This window comes from Rattus norvegicus, chromosome 2 (genome assembly GCF_021556685.1).
Source record: "Rattus norvegicus strain SHRSP/BbbUtx chromosome 2, alternate assembly SHRSP_T2T, whole genome shotgun sequence".
Lineage (NCBI taxonomy): Eukaryota > Metazoa > Chordata > Mammalia > Rodentia > Muridae > Rattus > Rattus norvegicus.
Window position 1 is genome coordinate 166,543,776 of NC_141535.1, and position 22,673 is coordinate 166,566,448.

The following is a 22,673-nucleotide window of genomic DNA, read 5'->3' on the forward strand; positions in this document are numbered from 1 at the left end:
CAGAAGGTTGAGAAGGATGTAACCTGTCACAATTATGTGTATAAACCAGCAGGTATGGCTCTGTCTCAATAAAATTGCTTGTAAGTGTTGAGCTCTGGATCTTCTTTCGTGGTCTACAATAAACATTTGTTTTTATACTTAAAGATTTTAAGTTTTGCAAGACAAATATATTGTAGGAGCTTAGTAGCACAAGTTTCTGTTGGTACTGGAAGGACTTGAAAAGTAAGTAGATGCTCTATTATTTATTTATAAAGTTTTATTAATGACAAATATTTCATGATTTTATGGGACGTTAGATACAAAGTTTTTTACTTCAGTGTTTGAAGGACACTTGTTCAGAAGTTATCCAAACATATGGGAGGTTAGTTTGGCATACATTTACAGTATTCTAGAAACTGGCTGTCAAATGTGCCAGTAAGTGGAGGCACTTGGGCTTTACATGCCATTGTAAGCAGGTCCTCCTCCACCTTCTGGGACCACCCAGTTAATATTTTGACTTGGGTCTTTGATATCACATGTTTTACAATGCACACAGTTCTGAGCATTTATCTGTAACCGAAATCCATCACCTTGTTCCAGAGGAACAAATTCATAAACTCCTGTAAAAAAAATTATATATATATTTAGCTATGCAACAAAAGGCAAATAATGAAAAAGTGAGTGGGTATAAACTAATCACATAAAAGAAGTGCAGCAGTATTCTCTGGGTTAGTTAACAAGCTAAAGAAATTGACTCCAGCCCTTCCTTCTGACAGACAAGTCAAAGATAGGAGCTTATTCTTGAATATTTATCTTCCAATCTCACTTGAGCATACAGTGATTTTCATAAATCTGAGTACTGTTTATTCTACCATATTACTTATCTTGTTTTCATTAATTTTAACTGAAAGCTCTTAGCACTTAAGGGATTCAGTACTTGGGATGAATTTAGTGTCAGTCACTGGACTCGGTGTGGTCATGTCTATACATGTACACGTGAACCATCATTTCAGAACAGCGTTTAAAAAGACCCGAGAACAGGTATTTCTTTTCTGTAGTCCATTTGTATGAGGGCAGACATGAAAGCATTTTGGAGATAGGTCATCCAAAGTGAACCTAACCAAAATCCCTACTATTTTATCATTGTGATTCAGGACATTCAAGAAATGGGTTTCATTTAGGGTGCTGAGCATAGAGTGTTGTGTGCACATGTGTGTGTGTTTTAATGGTCTCTTTGCAATAGGAAGGGAGCATCTTGAACTGGGAAATTGTTAAATGTTTAGGAACAGAAAGAAATTGTTACTCACCTGCAGGGCAGAATCGCTGCTCAGGCCCATCATATATTGACAGATTTCTATTAACAGGTATGCTGTCATCCTTCAAGGTTAAATGTGCTGGCTGGTCATGTTCATGATTAGTACCACTCAGAGCCACAGAGGATAAGAGGTCAAAACTGATCTGTCCGTCAGGTTTTGGATACTCAATGGGTGTACAGTCCTTGGCTGGTTTGAGCTGTTCAGAGTCTGAGCCTTAAGCAATTTTGAGGAAGATGTTTAATAAAGTAACATCATTTTCCAGGACTCACTCTGTGTGTGTGTGTGTGTGTGTGTGTGTGTGTGTGTGTGTGTGTTGGTGATACAGGCAGCTCATGCTGATAGGCTTTTACAATTGAACTTCATCCTCAGTTTCTCAATCAGTCTTGTTATGTGGTCCAGAACTTGGCCTTGAACTTAACTGTCTTGCCTTTACCACTCCATGTCTGGCTTGTCCCCCCACCCCCTGAACCCCAACCCCCAGCATCCAAACAGAACCATATTTACCATGGCTCTGACAAGCAAGTTTAAAATGTGAAGAGGGTGGGTGGAGATGAGCTTAATGAAAGTGTTTGCTACTGAGCAGTGCAGCCTGGGCCCCCAACACTACCAAGAAGGGGTGGGGGGAACAACCCTACAACAAGGTTATATTCTCTTATTAAAAGTACACCTCACACATACATTTTTTCCATATATAGGTACTTAATATCAATACTAGCATTAAGTATATTTGAATTACCTTTATGTTTTAGAGTCCATGGCTCCATTCCTCTCAATATCCAGTAAAATATTCCAGTGTAAATCATCCCTCCATATACCCCCAGGATCCCGTGGCAGGATGGCCTTATATTTCTGACAGCATGTAGCTCTTTCCACACCCAGGATTGCTTCAAATTGTCCTCATACTCAGTTACGTGGAGTCCTTTTATGAAAAACAAATATTAAGTGAAAGATAGATAGTGAGGCTTAGTTTTTAAAAACGTCATGTGGACCCATGCAGAATCATGTCTGAGTATAACAGAATGGTTACAGACATAATTGGGGTCTTGTGGAATAGAGTGAGTCCCTAATCTATTAGACATGCCCACTTTACAAGAGACAGACAGATGATGGTGAGGTGAAGACAGGCAGAAAAGGGAGGAAAGAATGTGTAAATCTAAGATGAGGAAAATTAGAAACTTCAGAGAGCATGCTCCTTGATTTTGAACCTCCTACTGAACTTGTAAAGAACTTGTTTAAAGTCATCTAGTTTGTTAAGAATACTACTAAGAAATCAATCTTTTGGGGGATGGGGGTGCAGATGGTAGGGATTAAATCTAGTGCTTCATGAACACTGGGCAAGTGCTATATCTAGTATGGTACATTTAATCTTTAAGGGGAACAATTGTTTATTAACTGACTTGCATCTTTAGTTAATGGTTTTCTGTTAAAAATTTCAAGGGATTGTATTCCTTTCTTATAACTCTAAATTCCAGGGTCATCTGGTACTATGTATGCATGGTACAGCTACAGCAGGGCTTATGGTCCCATAGGGAATAGTACTTGATGAAAAATTAAGAGAACACTCTATCTACCGTCTGTACTTCATCTTGTCTATCCTGCCTTGTCTAGGTATCTCCTTGGCTTTTATTGGTTTTCTTACCTCTTAACAAGCCCATGTGCTAGATCTTCATTCTTAAGATACTTGAAGGCATAACCAAGCTGTGCTTAACACTGGTTTGGTTTTTTTTTCTCTCTCCAGAGCTTGGGAACAATCAAACCCAGAGGCTTGTTCATGTTAGGCAATCTTTCAGCCATTGAGCTATACCTCAAGTCCCTGACCTGCTAATTCTTAGTTATGTGTAATTCTAAGGACTAGGCTTATATTCACTGTTTGGAACTGAAAATGAACAATCTTTGCTAGAGTTTTTTTCCAGGTGCCAGGATAAATTAAGATAAATTAAGCCAAATATGTAGTGTGTCACATGATGGCGCGTGATAATGAACAGTGCTAAGTAGGAGGCCATCCATGTGCATCCCAATTGGCTGTTTGAACAGAGGCAGAGACCATGAGAGAAGAGGATGTGTGACATAGATGTTCAAGAAGTGGACAACACCAGTGACTGCAATGCGGACTGTGGAAATGAGGTCAACAGCAGGGGGGTGTAGTTTAATTGTAGAACCCTAGGTTCAATACCCAGTACTGGCAAAGAGAAATAAAACAACAAAACAAGCCCCCAAAAAGCAAACAAACCCCAAACTGGCAACCATGGAGCTGAGTTCCCAGCTCCTGGGGGGGGGGGGTCTCAGCAGGAACTTGTACGCATGTGCAGAGACCTACGTACACAAGTGAACAATGATAGTTGATTTTTTTTGAAAGTTTCCTGACCTTTAAATGTGTACTATGGCTTATGCATGCCTAACTCCTACACATTACATATACTGTAATAACAGTAAAAATAAATAGCAAATATTAATAGTAAAAAACTAGTAAACAGTAATAACAGTGAAAATAGTTAATATTTATACATAGTATATAATGTATAAATGTATATAACATATATACTATTTTATAATATATAGGCAAATGATTCAAAGTGAATATAGTATATATTAATTTATAAATTATATCTATTTATATATAAAAGTATATATAATAATAAATACATAACTTACAAATAATAAGGAAAAATGAAATCAAAGAGAAAACTGGGTTTCAGAATAAGAAACTTGCTAGGGGTCATTTTATAATTAATTGATTTAGAGACAGTCTCATTACATAGTCTGGACTGGCATGGAACTCGGAGACCTGCCTGTCTCTCTTTGATTAACAATGTGTGCCACCAGGTCCAGTCAGACGGCCTCTTACTTTACTATGGTGGTCGTAGTTGTTTTCTGTCATAGCAGAGTTGTGATTATGCTTACAATATACTAAGAATAGGTGGCTGATTTTGCCACCTATACTTGGGAATTTGTGTGATACCTTTTTGAATCATCCCATAAGGTGCAGGTGTACCATGTGCTGAAAGGGGACATCACTGGTGCTCTACTTTGGATGTGAAGAAAATGACAGTTAAAATTTCTGACTGTAGGGGCTGTAGAGATGGTTCAGTGGTTAAGAGCACTTGACTGCTCTTCCAAAGGTCCTGAGCTCACAACCATCTATAATGGTATCCAATGCCCTCTTCTGGTGTGTGAAGGTAGCTACAGTGTACTTATATAGATTAAATAAATAAATAAATCTTTAGAAGAAAATGTCTGCCTGTCTTAGTATTTCTTTCATATAGGAGTTTCTCACCTGCTGTCTTTGATTGGAGATTTTCACTAGTTAGTTGCTTAAAAATTGCTTCTGCTGCCAAGCTTCCACTTTTCATTGCTGTGTGGGTACCTTTGATCTTGGGAACATTCATGAATCCAGGACTGCAACCAATTAGTAAGCCACCAGGAAAAGTGAGTTTTGGTATGGACTGAAAAGAAGATGAAGAATAATACATTCGTCAGCTCAAATGAGACAAAACAAACACAAATATTTCAAACCTAAAGTTGTAGGGCAAAGAAGAGTAAACGCCTGGAAAAGGGGTGTCGCAAGGAAGGGGAACAGTCGGCGCGTGTAGGGTTAGGACTGTGGCTTGCTTTCTATTTTTTTTTCCCTCTTCCTATCCCATGCCTGTCTTGTATGGGACAATTAACAAAACAATATGTTTAAAATAACATGCTTTTATTTATGTGTATCTGTCACAGTTCAAACATTTTCTAAGTTTTGGTGAAAATTGTAATTTTCTTTACATGTATTTTGGGAAATGAGTCCATGTCTATTTCAGTCTGGTATGTGGAGGTAAAGAATGTACTCTAATGGCATTACAACGTCTAGGTGCTGCTCTAAGCAACTGGAGCTTTCAACTTCTGATAAAACAACCAGAGTAATAAAGGTATTGGCCAAAAAAGGTGCCACTGTTTTCAGCTTAGCCAACAAAAGTACACTGTCTAGGGAGTAGGAACTGAAGTAAGGACTGCATGGAACATGTACTCAGTTTGAAAAGGATTCAAAGCTTTATTTTAAAGTCATGTGACCTCCATGTTACTTTTCTAATAGATTAAAGGAAACCAAACACCAATTTCTAAAACAGTTTGAGAATCTAGACTATTAGAGGCAGAAGTGATCATGTTTTAAATACAATCCTGAAAGCAGAGATGCTATCTCCTTCCAAGTCATTTGGGCTAGCCTTTAGAGCTGCTTTTCAGATTATCTTATCTGTCTGACTGATACTCTTCATAACAGTACTAACAACTTTTATCTGGCCATTTAGTTCTTATTTCATCATTTCACATATACCCAACAAACATTTCAAAATATTTACTTTTAACAGAATAACCAGAGATAGAATCATAACAGGCCACCTGAAACACTTAGTTGGGATAAACGATTTTTTTTTTTTTTTTTGGTTCTTTTTTTTCGGAGCTGGGGACCGAACCCAGGGCCTTGTGCTTCCTAGGTAAGCGCTCTACCACTGAGCTAAATCCCCAGCCCCTGGGATAAACGATTTTTAAAAGAAAAATTTCCTTTTCAGTTTCCTGGTGTAAGTAAAACAATAAAAGGAAAGCATGAATCACACAGGTTTTTTCTAGTAAAAAGTAAACAAAAGGCCCATGAAAATATCTCTAGAAATATATATTTTGGACACAGGGTCTCACCATTCTTGTCTGGCTTCAAGTTCAAGAAATCCACCGGCCTTAGCCAACCAAGTGCTGAGGTTAAAGTCGTGCACCACCACCCCAATCAAATCAATATAACCCTTTTCCTTTTTATGTGTATGAGTGTTTTGCTGTATGCCTGTGTACCATGTGTGGGCCTGATGTCTGAGAAGGTCAGAAGCAAGTATCAGATGCCTTGGAACTGGAGCTGTGGATGTTGTGAGCTGTGCTACAGATGCTGGAAACAGAACCTCAGTCTTCTGCAGGAACAAGTGTTCTTAACCACTGGGCCATCTCTCCAGCTCTCAATATATTCTTGAAACTAAATTCATGGTATACTGTAATCACTGTGTTTATGCATAATTTATAAGTATTTGTTAAGCTCCTTAAAGTTTTGTCCTATGAAATAAAAATTATGTTCTTAATTTGAGAAGTGCTGGAGGCTACCTGCAAGCCACCTTCATTGAGAGCTCGGGCTCCATAGGCTATCCTTTTCCCACCTTCCAGGGTTGGTCGGATGCTGGGGTGATGCTTCCACCTCTGGAACTCTCTGAATGGACTCAGGTATGGATTCTGATAGTCCAGGCCAACCTTAAAGCAAAACAAAAATTAAAGCAGAGATAAACTACACTGAGGGTAAGAAAGTAAGCAAAAGGATAATTGGCATTTATAACTACAAAAACTTTAAAGATTAAGAAGATCTCAAGAAGCCACTGTGCTTTGGAAATTAAGGTCCAAATTAAAAAAATGATTCTCAATGCATTTGTAAATAAGTATCCACAAGTGGAGTTGTAATTACATAACTTACCAATACCAACTCTACAAGTAAGATAGTAATCCAGCCCGGGCAGTGGTGGTACACACCTTTAATCCTAGGACTTCGGAGGCAGAGGCAGGTGGTTCTTGGTTGGAGGCCAGCCTGGTCTACAGAGAATTGCAGGATAGCCAGAGCTACACACAGAAGCCTGCCTTAAAAACAAAACAAAACAAAAACAAGCAACGAAAAGAGTAATCTATGTTACAGTCGTACTAGGGCAGAATTAAAGTGGTGTAAAAACAGTGGAGGAAGTACAGCTTTTACAGCTGTGTCAGTGCTCAAATTAATAGCTACACCTTTCTCTTTTCATAAGCCTGAGTCACTAGGATAAGTACCACAGGGTGACACACCAAAGCCTGACAACTGGGGTTAAATTATGTACTGAGTGCAGAGATTTAATGATGAATCATGTAAAAGGGTCATGACACTAACCCTTGACATTGCTGTTAGCTATAAGATGTCGAAACTTGATTGTTCAAAATGTTTAAGATATAATTTATTGCTATAGCAATGAAGAGGAAATTGTGATTTGTTTTTGTTTGTTTGTTTGTTTGTTTGATTTCTTTTTTTAAATGGTAGGTTCAGACTGTGGGCCAACTTATTTTTAGTAGCAGCATGCCATAGTGGAAGTGGGCTCTAAAGTCATCAGGCATGAATCCCACCTCTATCATTATGGTAATTTGAATGGAAATGGCTCCTTCAGGCTCATATGTTTGAATGCTTTGTTCTCAGTTAGTTGAACTGTTTGGGAAGGATAGGAGGTGTGGCCTTGTTGGAGGAAGGTTGCAACTGGAGATGGGTTTGGTGATGTTAAGACTAGACCAGGCCCATTCTCTCTCTGGCTTCAGATTAGGGTATAAAGCTCTCAGCTACTGCTCTGGCACCACTGATGTCATGGACTAACCCTCTGAAACTGTAAGGAAGCCTCCAATAAAATGCTTTCTTTTATAAGAGTTGCTTTGGTCATGGTGTCTTCACAGCAACAGAACAGCAACTAAGACAAGGAGTTCCTGTGGCATTTGGATAGACTTATTTAATTTGCTCATAATAAGGATATGCTTCATAGCACACAGGATGGCTACAAAATTGACTGACCAATCTCCACTAACCTTCTAGAACAGTGCCTAGAGTGTGGGAGCTACTAGTATTACAGCTAAGCAAGTTGATGAATGTCTACAGTAGCCATAGAGATTTTACATGCTGGTAAGTTCAAAAGTCAGCTTTCTAATAGAAAAGTATTCTCTCTATATAAAGCTCTACTTTCCACATGGATCACCCTATACCTCTAGTAAAACTTTTTGCAATGGGAGAAAACTTACCACAAAACCAACAGCTACTAGAGGTTCACCTTCATTTAAGTGATAGAGGAAAGAGCCTCCATAAGTATGTCTGTCCAAGGGCCAGCCAACAGTGTGATCTACTCTCCCAGGTTTCCACTTCTTCTCATCAATAACCCATAACTAAAAACAAAACACAGTCCTTGAAGTCTTACAGTATTAATTACATTAATATTATGTAACATGTAATATTGTGTAATATTAATTACATGAAAGCAGCACAAAATTATTTTGGACAAAAATATAATTAAATGATTGTAAGCCAACATAAAGAAATGGTTCATGAAAGTGATGAACCCATTAGCACTTCAAATTAAGTATTTCTTTTGTGACTATAGAAAAGATTATTGAAAAATTTCTGGAGTACTGGCTACTCAAGCATGCCTACTGTTGCGGGAGAGGGGAAAATCAATGGAGTAGCAAACTTCAGAGCTGCCATTTTATCATTCTTCAGCCATCTTACAATAAGATCATTGTTCATTGCCAGCTTTTATTCACAAATATTTATTTACTTATTTTTTCAGTGCTGGACACTGAAATCAGGCTGTCATACATTTTAGGCAAGCACTCTGACATCCCAAGCCCTTTAAAAAATATGCTGGTCATGGTGGTGAGGCCTTTGGGAGTCAGGAAGGAAGATTTTGTAAAGTTCTTAAACTAGCTCGGGATGCAGCTCTGGTAGAAGGTTTGCCTAACACAGTCAAGGTCCTGAGTTTAATTCCTAGCACTGCAGAACAAAACAAAAAACAAGTTTAAAGGGTTAATAGAGTGTAGAATAAATTAAGAAAATATGCATTTGGGCTGGGGATATGGCTCAGAGGTTAAGAGTACTGACTGCTCTTCCAGAGGTTCTGAGTTCAATTCCCAGCAACCACATAGTGGCTCACAACCATCTGTAATGGGATCCGATGCCCTCTTCTGTTGCGTCTGAAGTCAGCTACAGTGTACTCGTATGCATAAAATAAATAAATCTTTAAAAAAAAAAGAAAGAAAATATGCATTTAACTTTATTAAATTATAGATTAATATACAATGAGTATTTCTTGAAATATTTTCACATAATTTTGAATAAATAATTCTTTGTAGGATTTGGCCATTCTATAAGTAGCACATGAGAAAGCCATCGAAGGGAATGTTATGGGAAATATTAAGGTTCAAATATTTTCAAGTTTATGAGGTGCTGTAGACATAATTTAGGCAATCATTTGACCTGTTTTAGTTATAAAGAAACCATTTAAATTAATGAAAAAATTAGAGTAAAATTAAATCAATATTATAAACTACATGATAATACAAATTAAATTCCATCACTTAAGGTTAAAATTGCACAAGCAAACCAGGATACCTCCTTCAAACCAATTCCGTAAGTCTGGGCATCACAGCTGGCCCTCAAATCAAACTTTTTATAAAGCTGCTTGGCTAGGTGTCCATGGCAGCCTTCTGCAAAGATTGTGACTTTGGCATGCAACTCCAGGCCTCTCTCAAATGTTGTCTGAAAAGCAAAAACTTGTTAAAAAACAGTATTTGATAAAATAAGCTAACAACGATTTAGGTACACAAAACATAGTAGACCTATGTACTGGAAGGAAAACTATCAGGACTATTTATTATAAGTGAGTCTAAATTTCCCATCTCTGTACATTCCTGAGTTTGCTTTTACCATCAGAAGCAAAGCAGTAGATTTCTTATGAGTTATGAAAAGAAAATATGCATTAAACACCATATACAATCTAGTTACATCATTTTTTTTTTAAAGAGTGGAAGTGCTGTCTGCATGTACACCTACATGCCAGAAGAGGGCTTCAAATCACCATGAAGTTCTAGGAATTGAACTCAGGACCTCTAGAAGAGCAAACAGCCAGTGCTCTTAAGTGCTGAGCCATCTCACCAGCCTAGTTACATCCTTTTAAGCATTCGACTGCACTCAACACACTCTGCATCTACTTGCTTTATTTACTTTAACCTTTTCCCTACTGTCAACATACAGTATTGCAAAACAAATTTCCCTCTCACTAAAAAATTAATCAAATATGTATGTAGGTATGTTTGTATGTATGTATGTATGCATGCATACATGTATATAAAGGCCAAACATGTTGCATACTTCTGTAATCCCAGACCTTAAGAGGCCAAGGTAGGAGGATTATGAATTTGAGATCAGCTTAGGCCACAATGAAGAGACTACGTCTCAAAATAAAACAAAAACAGGTTACAATTAGAGACTTTTTTCTAACTGCATTTACATCTGGCAGGTGACAGTTACTTAAGAACAATAATTAAGGAAATCCATTATAAAATATATTTTTTTGAGGTGTATGTGTATATAGATATATTATTTATATAATTAATAGGTTTATACCAAAGTAATGCTTCATAGTTATTTGCACATCATAAGTGTATGTATATTATATGCATTATACCAGAAATGAAACATTCATATTTTTTGAAACATTCATATTTTAATGGTCAAATAGATTAAGTTTTTGTTTCTGTCTTGCAGTGAAGGCCAAGCTGCCAGTGAACCCAGAATTCTTCAGTCTCAATAGTCAGAACTACCTCAGTGCTAGGCACACTCAGAGAACCAGCCCGCTTTTCACTTTGATTGGTAAATTGGTTTTTTCTTGAGGGGTGTCTATTTGTGCCATATAATCATATCACAGATAAGCATATACCAATAGACAAGACCGAGTTGACCACCAGACTGAAAAGCTGGAGCTGTTTCAAAATGTCACAGGCGAAAATCAAGCTAAGTAGGATAAAAAATGAGTGGAGCACAGCAGAAACCACCTCTGCTTTTCCCCATGGCAAACATGGAGCAGGAGACCCCACCACATTCTTCTATGGTGTTTTTGGTTTTCTTCTTCTCTCACGGTTTTTCAGTATGTTGACCAGGCAACTTTTGAGCGCTGGGTATCAGCTTATCCTCCTGATTATAGGTATGTGCGACCATGCCTGGCTTCTTTTATACATTACATTCATGTAATATATACATATGTATGTGTGTATTCAGAGAGGAACATGTGTGGTCTTTGTTGTGATGTTGTAACGTTACTATTTGTTATATGTAAATTTCTTTACAAATTTGTAATTAGGTTGTCATAATGTATAGAGAATAATTGCACAGGCAAGCAGCATGGCATGGCTTGTGTGCTTGCCACTGGCTTTCTAAGCAGAAAAACTTACTGGAGGAGACTAGATTCCTAATTCTGTTCAAGAATAGGAGAAAGGGGTTAAGCAATAAGCAATCACCAGGTCTAGGGTAACTGTATGTTACCTCTGTCCTCAAGAAGCCGACCATGTAGTTGGGAGATTAGGTAGTAAACACAGACGGACAATGTATTGTGATGGGAATTTGTGTTTATTCTTATGGTAGGAAAAGAACCTGACAGTTGCAAGCTCTGTAATTCTTTTCTTTTGAAGCTCCAATCTATTTAGGCTTACATAAAACATTCTTTTTTAATCTTGGTTTTCTACCCCACCCCCCCACTTTTAAAACAGAGTCCACAGCCATCCCTCTGCCTCAACCTCCCAAATAGTAGGATAACAGGTACGTGCTCCCATGCCTGGTGCTAGCTATGCCTGTTAAGTTATATGTAGTTTCATTACTGATCTACGTAGTGACTCCTGTGAGTCTGAGCGACTTTTCAGGCTTTGTAGTATGGATTGTACATAGCAGCGGCTGCAGCTAACGTGCACCTGTGTTCACCTGTCAGACCGACGTCGTGGAGGAGAGGAGGGAACCAGTTTTAGGTTTCCCGAAAGATGGCTGCTGTGAACAGAGTGAATGAGACTAAAGGAGTGCCGATGCAGATGACTGTGCTAGTTGCCACAACTTACTAAGTCTCTCATTGAGTGAATGGAATCAAAGCTTTCATGTTTGTTCCACAGGTATATGACTCAGATTTTATCTTTTAAAAATTATTCTTAAACATGTTATACTTGTGTTGAGCTCAAACGTGTCTCTTGTTTTTAAACAATTGTTAAAAATACTACTAAGTATATTCTAAAACCTCCATACTGTGCAGTTTGTAGGAAGACCTAAATACCACGCTTGAGTTGGTTCTTTTTGTTGAGAAAGGATCTCGTATGTAGCTAGCTTAGGCTGGCCTTGAGCCTCAGCCTCGGCCTCCCAAGTACTGGGCCTGCGGATGTGCTCCATGCCCTGCCCTGCCTCAGCACATAGCTGTTGTTCGTAGGCATACCTTTGGTGCACCATCCTTCTGTATTCCCACATCGTTAGTGGCGATTCCTTTCACACTACCATCTTCATGATAAAGGACCTAAAAATGACAAAAACAAACTTAGTATTACCTCAGATTCATATTAACTTTGACATATTTGAAATGATGATGATTACAGTTTATTTTTGAAGCAAGAAGGGTGGGGGAATGTAAATAATCATGAAGCATAATCAAGAAGATGAGAAACTACTGTGACACCCCACTCCTGTTTCCTCTAGAGAAAAATGCTCTCTGGACAGTCAATGCAACTGCACCCTGGAATCATGGGAGTGTATGAACAAAGGAGAGCGGGTCAGGTGGGTGCTGACCCAAGGAGAGCAGCAATGGAGAACGGGGTAGACATGGAACTGAGGTCTGGTTCCGAGCACTAAAGCAAACAATAAAGCCTGCTAACCGTTGGGGATTGGTTCTAATGCGTTGAATTAATTCGGCCCCAAAGTTGGGAGTCTGCATGTCCAAATACTGAAGGTCCTTTCCCCAAATGCTTTTCGATCAATCAATAAAGAGCCAACAGCTAATGACTGGGCAGATAGACTTAAGGTGGGACCTTTGGATTTGTGTGGGCTAGAAATGGGAAGAGAGGAAGGAAGAGTCACCAGGATTGAGGGGAGAGAGTGGCAGGATCGGGGAGAAGGATGGGACATAATGCAAGAGAGAAAGTCAACCAGTCATGTAAGAATTCTGGTAGGTGGCCTTCCCCGATTGGACCTGGAGTAATAGGGGAAGGTGTGGGAGTCTCAGGAGTACTGGACGGGAGCATTTGCTAGCAGAGGACTGTTTAGGCTCAAAGCCCAGCCTTTGAGCTAGCCACAGCATGTAAAAATTAACTCTGTGTGTGTGTGTGTGTGTGTGTGTGTGTGTGTGTGTGTGTGTGTGTGTGTGTGGCGTGGTACCTACGGCCTAGGGGACCATTGGGAGAGGGTGGCTTGTGTGGCAGAGTCACAGCTGGAGCGAGAGGATCCGGCTCACAGGAACTGATTGAAAAAGTTCTTTTTAATTTTTACCACAACACTTCTTACCTCTCACTCTTCTTTCATTATTTCTTCAAAAAAATTTATGTATGTTTCATTTTATGTCTATATTTTATGTTTTGCCTGAATGTTCATGCTGTGCCTTCAGAGGCCAGAGGAAGGTGGCAGATCTCCTGGACTAAAAGACAGTTGTGTGTGCTGGCATGTGGGTGCTAGGAATTACACCGGGGTCCTCTGGAGAAGCAGCCAGTGCTCTTAACTGCTTCATCCTCCCAGCCCTTTCCTTTCTGTTATAGAGACAGAGTCTCACTATATAGGCCTGGCTAGCCTAATGTAGACCAGGCTGGCCTCAGATTCACAGTGATCTGCCTGTCTCTGCCTCATGAATGCTGGGGATTAAAGGCACACCATCATGCCCAGGTGCCTGGCTTTTTAAAAGGATATTTCTTTCTCAGCCTGTGAAAGTAGGGGGATTTTTGGTTTATTGTTCATTGAATATTAAATTGATTTAAACAAATTGTTTACAAGTTCTTTAATGTCTTGAAGACATTGAAGGTTCTTTTGGATTTTCAAATTTAATTCCTTGGGGTCAACAGTTTGAAATGGTTCCCAAAAACTATCACTCTGTGGGAACTAATAGAAGAAGTTTTTGGAATGGAGAATAATCTACACAGGTTTGAACTAGTTCATTCATCATGGTGCCACTTTTGAAAAGGGAAAGAAATGTGTTTGGTGGAGCACGACAATAGTGAGGGAGGTCAAATAACACAGCATGGTGGTTGAAAGAAATGAGAATATTAGCCTGGGAAAGTAAAACCTGGTGAGTAAAGGTGGGGAAAGAGTGAAAAAGACAAGAAGAGTGTCCTTGGAAGGGGGCATAGACTTGTTTTGCAAAGCCACACAGCAGATGATTTCCACTGAATACATGAAAAGATGACCAGGAGTCCACAGAGAGATTCATATCCCCATGGCGTTCAATCACATGACGGGAGCAATAGAAGAAATTCAATTCCTCTTTGGATTAGCATTTTTAGTATTTTCCCCAATTTTGCTATTCTAAAATGCTAAGATTTTTCTAAACAATTTACCTCTGTAAAATTATTGGTTTACTTTTGTAAGAAAGAGATTGTTTTCTATAAATGTTAAAAAAAACAAAACTACACAGACCTCAGCAGCAGCATATCCAGGGTACACTTCAACTCCCAGAGCCTCTGCCTGTTCTCCCATCCAGCTCACGAGGTGTCCGAGGCGTACGATGTAATTGCCATGATTGTTCATCGGAAGACCTGCAATTTTTATGCAATTTAAAACCTGACATTTTATTGCTAAGGCACTCTGATAATCTAATATACTTAATTTAAAAAATCTAACCAGTGTGTACTGCTGCATAAATATACACATTATCTTTTTGGCTATCATGACATTTTTTAAAAGTTTGGGTATAGTTCTAGCTTATTAAAATAAAGTCAATATTAAAGCCTGAAATAAAAAATTCCTCGCTGGCTTTCAAGGCTCTTTTAGAGAGGAAGACAAAAGAACTGCACCCTAGTCTGGCCTTCTCATTAGCTTGCTTAGCCATCTCTGGGCAAGTCCTCCACATTTCGGCTTCTGTGTTCTCATCTGAGGGTTTTCCTCACCGAGATGCAGCCCCTCCAGCCGTGCAAGCCCATGCTTTCGCGACTGTGCATACTCTACCTGGAAGAATTGGCACAGGAATTCTGTGTTTCTCTGTTAAAATCGCAAACCTGTCTTCTGTTACAGGAGTGTTAAGTGGAGCCTGGGAACAAATGAGAACAGGAAGGAGATGATGTTACTTGTATGTTGGGTGAATATGCCTCTGAAAGAGAAGAGAGAAAAGGAACTCCTCCTTTGCTTTGAAAACCTTGTAACTAAATTGTTTTGTGTCTGTTGGAAACAGAAATCCTTTTTCCTTAGAAATGTGTAAGAGTGTCTAAGAGTGTTTAGCCTGCATGTACAGCTGTGTACCTTTATGTGCCTGGGGCCCACAGAGGCCAGAGGTGGCTCTGGAGTTACAGATGGTTGTAAGCTGCCACGTGGATGCTGGGAATTGAACTTTGGTCCTCTGGAAAAGTAATCAGTACGCTTAATCACAGACCATCTCTCTGGTCTGAAGATGGGAATCTGAAAAGCCAACCCATAGCTCTTGGTGGTTTTGAGAGGCCTCTTGAAACATGTCTGAACTGTGTACATCATGCCTCCCTCTCTGTGGGCCTCGGTGCCTGCTGCAAGTTAAAACTCTGCCTAGTTGGAGGAAAAATTAGAAAAGTTGTCCTTTTGGGGATAAAGACATTCGACATGTATGTAGAACTGACAGCTGTGGTGTAGAGGTCTCAAGACAATAAAGGGCTTTGACATTAGAGCTGACACTGCCAATCTAATGATTCCGGTTTCTGATAACCTGAAGACAGAGTAAGTCCCTTTTTAGGGTTTTTGGTTTTTTGTTTTGGTCTTTTTTTTTTTTTTTTTCTTTTGGTTGTGAGCCTAGCCTTTAACGGCTGAGCCATCTCTCCAGCCGGGTCTTTTTTTTTTTTTTTTTTTTTGGTTCTTTTTTTTTCGGAGCTGGGGACCGAACCCAGGGCCTTGCGCTTCCTAAGTAAGCGCTCTACCACTGAGCTAAATCCCCAGCCCCTCGGTCTTTTTTTTTTAAACCATGCTATTTTGGGAAGGAGTGCACAAATCAAGTTTTCACATTATAGTTTATTCCACAAAAAATGAGTGCAAATAACATTTATATACTTATTCAACCTTTATTAAAGGATATTCACAAATATTCTAACTTTGGATGGAGGACAAATATAACTCATCCTACAAAAGAAAAAGTTGAAGTAAGATTTTAACCAATTTCATATTAATTTTGAAAGCAATGAAAACTAACAGAGTCTTCTGGATGGTCATACTTGTACCCTTTTCTGCTGATATTAGAAGAAACCACATTAATTATTTCTTTAGAAAATTGATTTCAGGTGCCAGAGAGTTGGCTCAGTGGTTAAGAGTGCTAGCTTATATAGAGGACCTGAGTTCAATTCCTAGCACCCACAACTATGTGTAATTCAAGTTCCAAGGAGATGCAATGCCCTCTTCTAACCTCTGTGGGCATCAGGCATTTTCATGATACACACACTTACATGCAGGCAAATACTCATACATATAAAATAAAAATCTAAAATAAATTTTAAAAGAAGAAAATTAAACTTTCCTCTTTGGTTTTAGATATTGCATTATCCCAGAAAAGTCTACATAATACTTTACTAGGCAAACATTTAGAACAACAAAGTGTTATATTAGGTAAATTGTTCAAAGAAATTCTCAAGATCATGGCTTCTCATATGTTCAGTATATAAATGAGACATATAGGCAGCGTTATATAAAATAGGAGTTACGTGTTGGAGCGATGGCTCAGAGGTTAAAAAGCACTGGCTGCTCTTCCAGAGGACCTGGGTTTGATTCCCAGAACCCACATGGTGGCTCTCAATTGTTTATAACTCCAGTTCCTAGGGGACGAAGTTCTCTTGTGATCTTCACAGGCACCAGGCATACAGGTGGTGTACAACCATATATGCAGGCAAGACTTTCATATACATAATAAAATAAGTAAATACATACAATTTAAAAAATATGAGTTACTATGTCAAGATATAATTCTGTTTCTTCTTTCTTGTTTTAGATTAGGTCTTGCTATGGAGCTATGCTGGCCTTGAATTCATCAACCTCCTGACTCTGCTTCCTCCATGGTAGAAGTACAAGAGCAATCAACTATATTTAGCTTTCCAGCTATTGTTCATTTGTGTGTGGTGCTGGAAACTGAACCCAGGTCTTGCCATGCTTGCTATACTACTTAGCTATAGGCTCAGGTTCCTTTTCTTTGGTTCTATTTAAGTTTAAAAAAATTAAAAATATATATATTTACCTAACAATTTAAAATTTAGATTTACATGATAAGTGTTTTCTTTATTTTACTAATTTGAAAGTAGAGACAGCATAGATTAGACCTTGTGTAAGAATCATTGTCCTACCCCCTTCTCCTTCCAGTCTGGGAAGAGCTCTTTAAAAGCAGCTGGATCAAGGCAAGCCCCTGAGAGCGTATGAGCTCCTATCTGAGCAGCTTTCTCCACCAGACACACACGGATGTCCTTTTCCTGTTCAGCAGCCAGCTGCTTTAGCCGAATAGCTGCAGAGAGCCCTGCTGGGCCGGCACCAACTATTACCACATCTGCTTCTTCTGCAAATCTCTCCATATTCACTCCTGGGAGGAAAACAGGTTAAAGATAAAGAACAACTCTGGGATTAATAGAACCACATAAGTCTTATGCTGGTTTAGGATACATTAAGATGTGTTTTAGTGTGTTTACCATGCTTAATAGTATAATTTATAGATATTCTCTCTGGGCTGTGCATAATAATTATAGTAAGTATATAATTTGATGAGTTTCAGGTTCTCTTAGGTTCAGTATGTATCTTATTTTGCTTCTCATGAACAGACTTTTGGCTTTGAAATCCACTATTATAAATTTAGAAGGCATGGTGGTTCACACTTATAATCACGACAACTGGGCGGTAAGAGCAGGAGAATCAGGAGTTGAAGGTCATCCTGTTACATTCAGGAGTTCAAGGTCAGGCCACTACATGAAGTCCTGTTCTAAAAGAAACAAATGAACAACAACAACAAGTTTTTACTTATCTAAGCCGTAAGATGTGACACATTTGATAAATCTGGGATATATATTGGATGCTTTTAAATTATCATGAAAAATAAAATATTAATACCAACAAGATAATATAAAATATCTAGGGAAGTCTCAAGAATATTATGAAAACTATGGCCTACCTTCCCATCTTTTGTCTTTTTCCCGGGGATGAATAGTGTAGTGAGTGGTAATCTGAGGTACAGCAGAGGTTGAAGAGCATCTTGGAGCACACAGAGGTAGGCACTTTTTAATTTTTAAGGCATGAAACCACTGATATGCTGCATAAAAATGAAAACAGTATCTTTTTAAAAATTAGTTTCCATCTGTCGTATACTGAAAAGTCTCTCAGCTGAACGAATATTTTAAATAATTGACACAAATCTAAATGGAATGTTTTTTCTTATATGAATGATACAGCTAACTTTTGCTCATGAAGCAAAATTTCAAATCTTAAAATGAGTAAGAGAATAAAATGAATGGCTGATAGTATAATAAAAATGAATGGTTTGGAATTTGAGAGGGATAGTTACTCATTAAATGGTACAAAAATAGAAAAAAACATATGTTTTTTTCTATTTTTGTTTTGTTTTTCCAAAAACATTTGGAAAGAATATATACATTGTTCTTTATGTCAAATGAATTCCATTCAATCCACTGTTTTTGATTGTTTGTTTGAGACATGGTCTTAGATCACCCAGGCTGGCTTGGAACTTGTTAAATAGATGATGCTGGGTTTGAAGTACAGAAATCCACCTGCCTCTGCCTCCCAAAGGCTGAAATTAAATGTGCTTATCACTATACCAAGCTTAATCACACGTTTTTATTAAAAATCTCATAATATTATATAATATACATAATAATTATATATTCACATATTCTTTGATTCTTCCCCTATTGAGTGTGGACTGGACCTTAATAGTTTCTAATAAGTGGAATATTAAAAGAGAAAAACTGGAACTTTATAGTAAAAAATACAGTACTTATAATTTGAATAAAGTGAATCAAATGGTATTTGAATCACATACCATTTGAATATGACCAGCAGAACACTGATGTCACATGCTATTGATATGATGTAATGAGAAAGATTCTTTTTCTTTTTTTTTTTTTCAGAGCTGGGGACCGAACCCAGGGTCTTGCGCTCGCTAGGCAAGCACTCTACCGCTGAGCTAAATCCCCAACCCCATGAGAAAGATTCTTAACCTGTGTGGTACATACCCTCAAAATCCTTACTCTTCAGTCTAACCAGGAAATCATGAGAAACCACCAAATAAGTTTAGATTAAGAAGCATTCACTAAAATGCTTGTATCAAGATCACAAATGACAAGAAGCAGAGGAACTGTCCCATTGAAATAGATGGAGGTATGCTAACTAAAAGCTGCATGGACTAGATCCTGGACCAGAAAATGGCAACCTCAATAATTTTGTAGTATAATAACATTTCATCAATGTCAGTTTCTTAGTCTCGATATTCACCATGATTATATATGATGTTAAGGTGGGAAAGACACGTGGGGACTCTGTATTTGCTCTGCAACTCATCGGAAAGCCTAAAGCAAGTTCAAAATAAAAAGTTAAAGAATGGGGCTGGAGAGATGGCTCAGTGGTTAAGAGCCCCGACTGCTCTTCCAGAGGTCCTGAGTTCAATTCCCAGCAACCACATGGTGGCCCACAACCATCTGTAAAGAGATCTGATGCCCTCTTCTGGTGTATCTGAAGACAGCTACAGTGTACTTATATATAATAAATGAGTAAATCTTAAAAAAAAAAAAGTTAAAGAATACAGTGATAGGTAGATCAAAGACTGAAATACAAGAGCTACAGCTATTCAGATGGGCATGGTGACATGCCTTTAATCCCAGCACCTAGAGGCAGAGGCAGAAATAGGGGATCTCTGTGACTATGAGGCTAGTCTGGACTGCACAGGGACTTCCAGCCAGCTGAGGCAACACAACAAGACCAATTATGCCCTTCTTAACAGGATCAGGACCTTCCTAGTAACAATTTCAATGGTTATATACAAAAAACCTGTGAAATTGTTCGATTTCTATCACAATAGTGAGGTCTTTTCTAACTCGGATTGTATCTTATGATAGTAAGATAGTTAAATAGTAAAGACAACGAGTTTTGTTTTGACCATATAATTTACACTTTCCTGGACATGATGACTGGTTAAGAATTTTCCATGTTAATATTATGTCTTGGTTGGGGTTGTGGCTCAGTTGGTAGAGTGTTTGTCCAGTTGGATCATCAGTACCTCATGAACCAGGTAAAGCAATGCACACTGGGAAGATCAGAAGTTCAAGGTTATCTTCAGCTACATAATATCATAACCAACCTGTGCTATATGTGAACTTGTTCCAAACAAAATGCCCCTCATAACTTTCTGAGACGTGGAGTAGCTGCAATCCCTATTTACAGCAGGTAAATAGAAATTCAGATAGTTTCTTCTAATACCTGTCAAATTTTGAAATAGTAATTATCTCTGAAGTCCTGGAACCTGAGGCCATGGTACATTTTTTCTTTCAATTAAACAGAAAGAAGAAATCTTTCAAATAAAAATTAACCTTATATAAACTAATTTTATCTTTTGGCACCACTTACATGGTTAATATTTTTAAATATTTCAACAAATAGTTTCTCAAGTGATTCCTAGCATCAAGGCAATAAGTACTAAGTTGAATGAAGTGGGAAAAACAGTTGGAGTAGAAGTCTAATGTCTTGTAAGTACTATATACATTTCTTTTGATAATTTTAAAGTAGAAGGGAAACAGATCTCTAGCTTGTTTTGCACGCTAAAAATTATAATATTGCTGGGCAGTGGTGGTGCATGCCTTTATCTCAGCACAGGAATCTCTGTGGATCTCTGTGAGACTGAGGCCAGCCTGGTCTACAGAGCCAGTTCCAGGGCAGCCTGGACCACACATAGAAATCCTATTTCGAAAAATCAATCAATCAATCAATCAATCACGCTGGAATACTTTATTAAGACCAAGATTAAAGCTTTATTTACCCCAAATCATGGGGGGAAAGATATCAATAAGTAATTCAGTTTGAGTTCAAACATACGAACATCATTTTAAACAGTATTTATTATATACTGTAGTTTACCATATACAAGTTATCACTTACATCTGAAAATTAGTAAGTGGAATATGACAAACTTTAATTCTATTATTTATACATCTACTAATTGAATCTGTGGTCTCTGATTTCCACCAGAGACATTTAAAAAGGCATAAATACTTAAATGAGCATGGTGTCTCTCTTGAGACATCTGAACATTTAGGAATAGAGACAGGGTTATGGTAGGGAAGCAAAGTCAGAGTCCACTGAACACAGATCAGCCATACATATTACATACTTAAGCACACTTAGTGTCAACACTAGCAGTAACACTGAGTTATGAAAATGTATCAAACCAGCATTCAAAGAAAAGTCACTGACTGGATCCAAGACTGCATCTAAATTAGGCTGTAAATAGCTCTAAAAGTATAACATATCCTGTGTAATAGATACTTGGTTTGAATATAAAACATATTGTTTAAACAAATATATATATATATACACATACATATATATATACACACACACACATATATATATATTCATTCATTCGTTTAAAAATCCTACAGCCAAATTTACTTCAGTAGTGATTTATATTAAGCCAATTACAAAAGAATTCAAGATCCTCTAAACTTGTTTGAATTAGGGGGTTGTTTTTAAGTAAAAACTTAAAACTGTCATGAAACTGCTTTTAGAAGCACCCTTAACAGAAAACGCCTGGAGTTAACAGGATAATGCAGAAAAATTTCCGACTCCAGACATAATTGTTGATACATGAGTTACACGATATGACAGGCCAGACTTCAATTAAGATTGGACTATCATGGCTGCAAAGATGAAAGTCAGGTCAGAACCAAGGAGACAACCCACACAAGTTTTTCTTTCTTTCCCATTTCTAATAAGGCTGCAGATAATACCTGAGCCTTGGGGTAAGGATTAGGACCGGCATTGGGGGGGAACTCCACCGAGGGGGCAATGTTGACATTTTCCTCTTCTCATGACCTTTAACCTAGATGTTAATTCTGCCAACTGGGGCAACTCCAAGGTCGGCAAGCCAGGGTCCGCCAACAGGCGCTGACGGCATTGACCTTTGCCCTAGTTTAGCTTAAGAAAACAGACAAGGAGAGAGGTGTTTGCAGTACCCCAGGTGTGGCCCCAGTCTCTTTTGTCCCAACTTATCCACCATGCTCCATCTGTCCCCACCAGGAGTTTCATCTCACCAGGGCAGGACAGCTTGGTTAGTCGCACCAACATGTTCAAAGTGACCCGGAGACTTGATCAGATACAACAGAGAGAGGCGGGTCTGTGGCTTGAGGACGGCGCTGGACTTCTAGGCCACGAGGGGCGCCATCACCTGCCAAGAAGCCCCTACTGCTCAGCTTCTGTCAGCCTCTGGGATCTGCTGATCGCCCTTGCTTCGCGGCGTACCCGCCCCTCTTCTGCTTTGCGCCGGCGCCACAGAGGACACGATACCCAGTAAGGTTTCCGGGTCACGTACAAGCGAGGAGAAGGCAGAAGACTCCATCTCCCAGTCATCCTCATCCAGGAACCTAGTGTACGGAAGAGGCCCA

The 22,673-nt window shown here is 38.6% G+C and overlaps 1 protein-coding gene and 1 long non-coding RNA gene across 5 annotated transcripts; one reads left to right on the forward strand and one right to left on the reverse strand.

Annotated features, from left to right (window-relative positions):
* Window positions 1–241: 241 nt before the first annotated feature.
* Window positions 242–22,543, reverse strand: Etfdh (electron transfer flavoprotein dehydrogenase). Of its 4 annotated transcripts, XM_087619512.1 has the most exons (14): window positions 22,323–22,543; window positions 22,020–22,206; window positions 18,176–18,313; window positions 17,364–17,593; window positions 15,025–15,106; window positions 14,497–14,615; window positions 12,320–12,397; window positions 9,463–9,609; window positions 8,100–8,240; window positions 6,411–6,554; window positions 4,570–4,738; window positions 2,032–2,214; window positions 1,287–1,508; window positions 242–599 (listed from the first exon to the last, which is right to left on the reverse strand). In XM_087619512.1, the coding sequence occupies exons 4-14, from the start codon at window positions 17,583–17,585 to the stop codon at window positions 436–438; spliced, it is 1,671 nt and encodes a 556-aa protein (XP_087475638.1). In that variant the 5' UTR covers window positions 17,586–17,593; window positions 18,176–18,313; window positions 22,020–22,206; window positions 22,323–22,543; the 3' UTR covers window positions 242–435.
* LOC148006709 (uncharacterized) lies at window positions 4,468–6,554 on the forward strand. The gene is made up of 2 exons (XR_015675899.1): window positions 4,468–5,681; window positions 5,797–6,554. It is a non-coding gene; the product is annotated as an uncharacterized LOC148006709 (long non-coding RNA).
* Window positions 22,544–22,673: the final 130 nt, after the last annotated feature.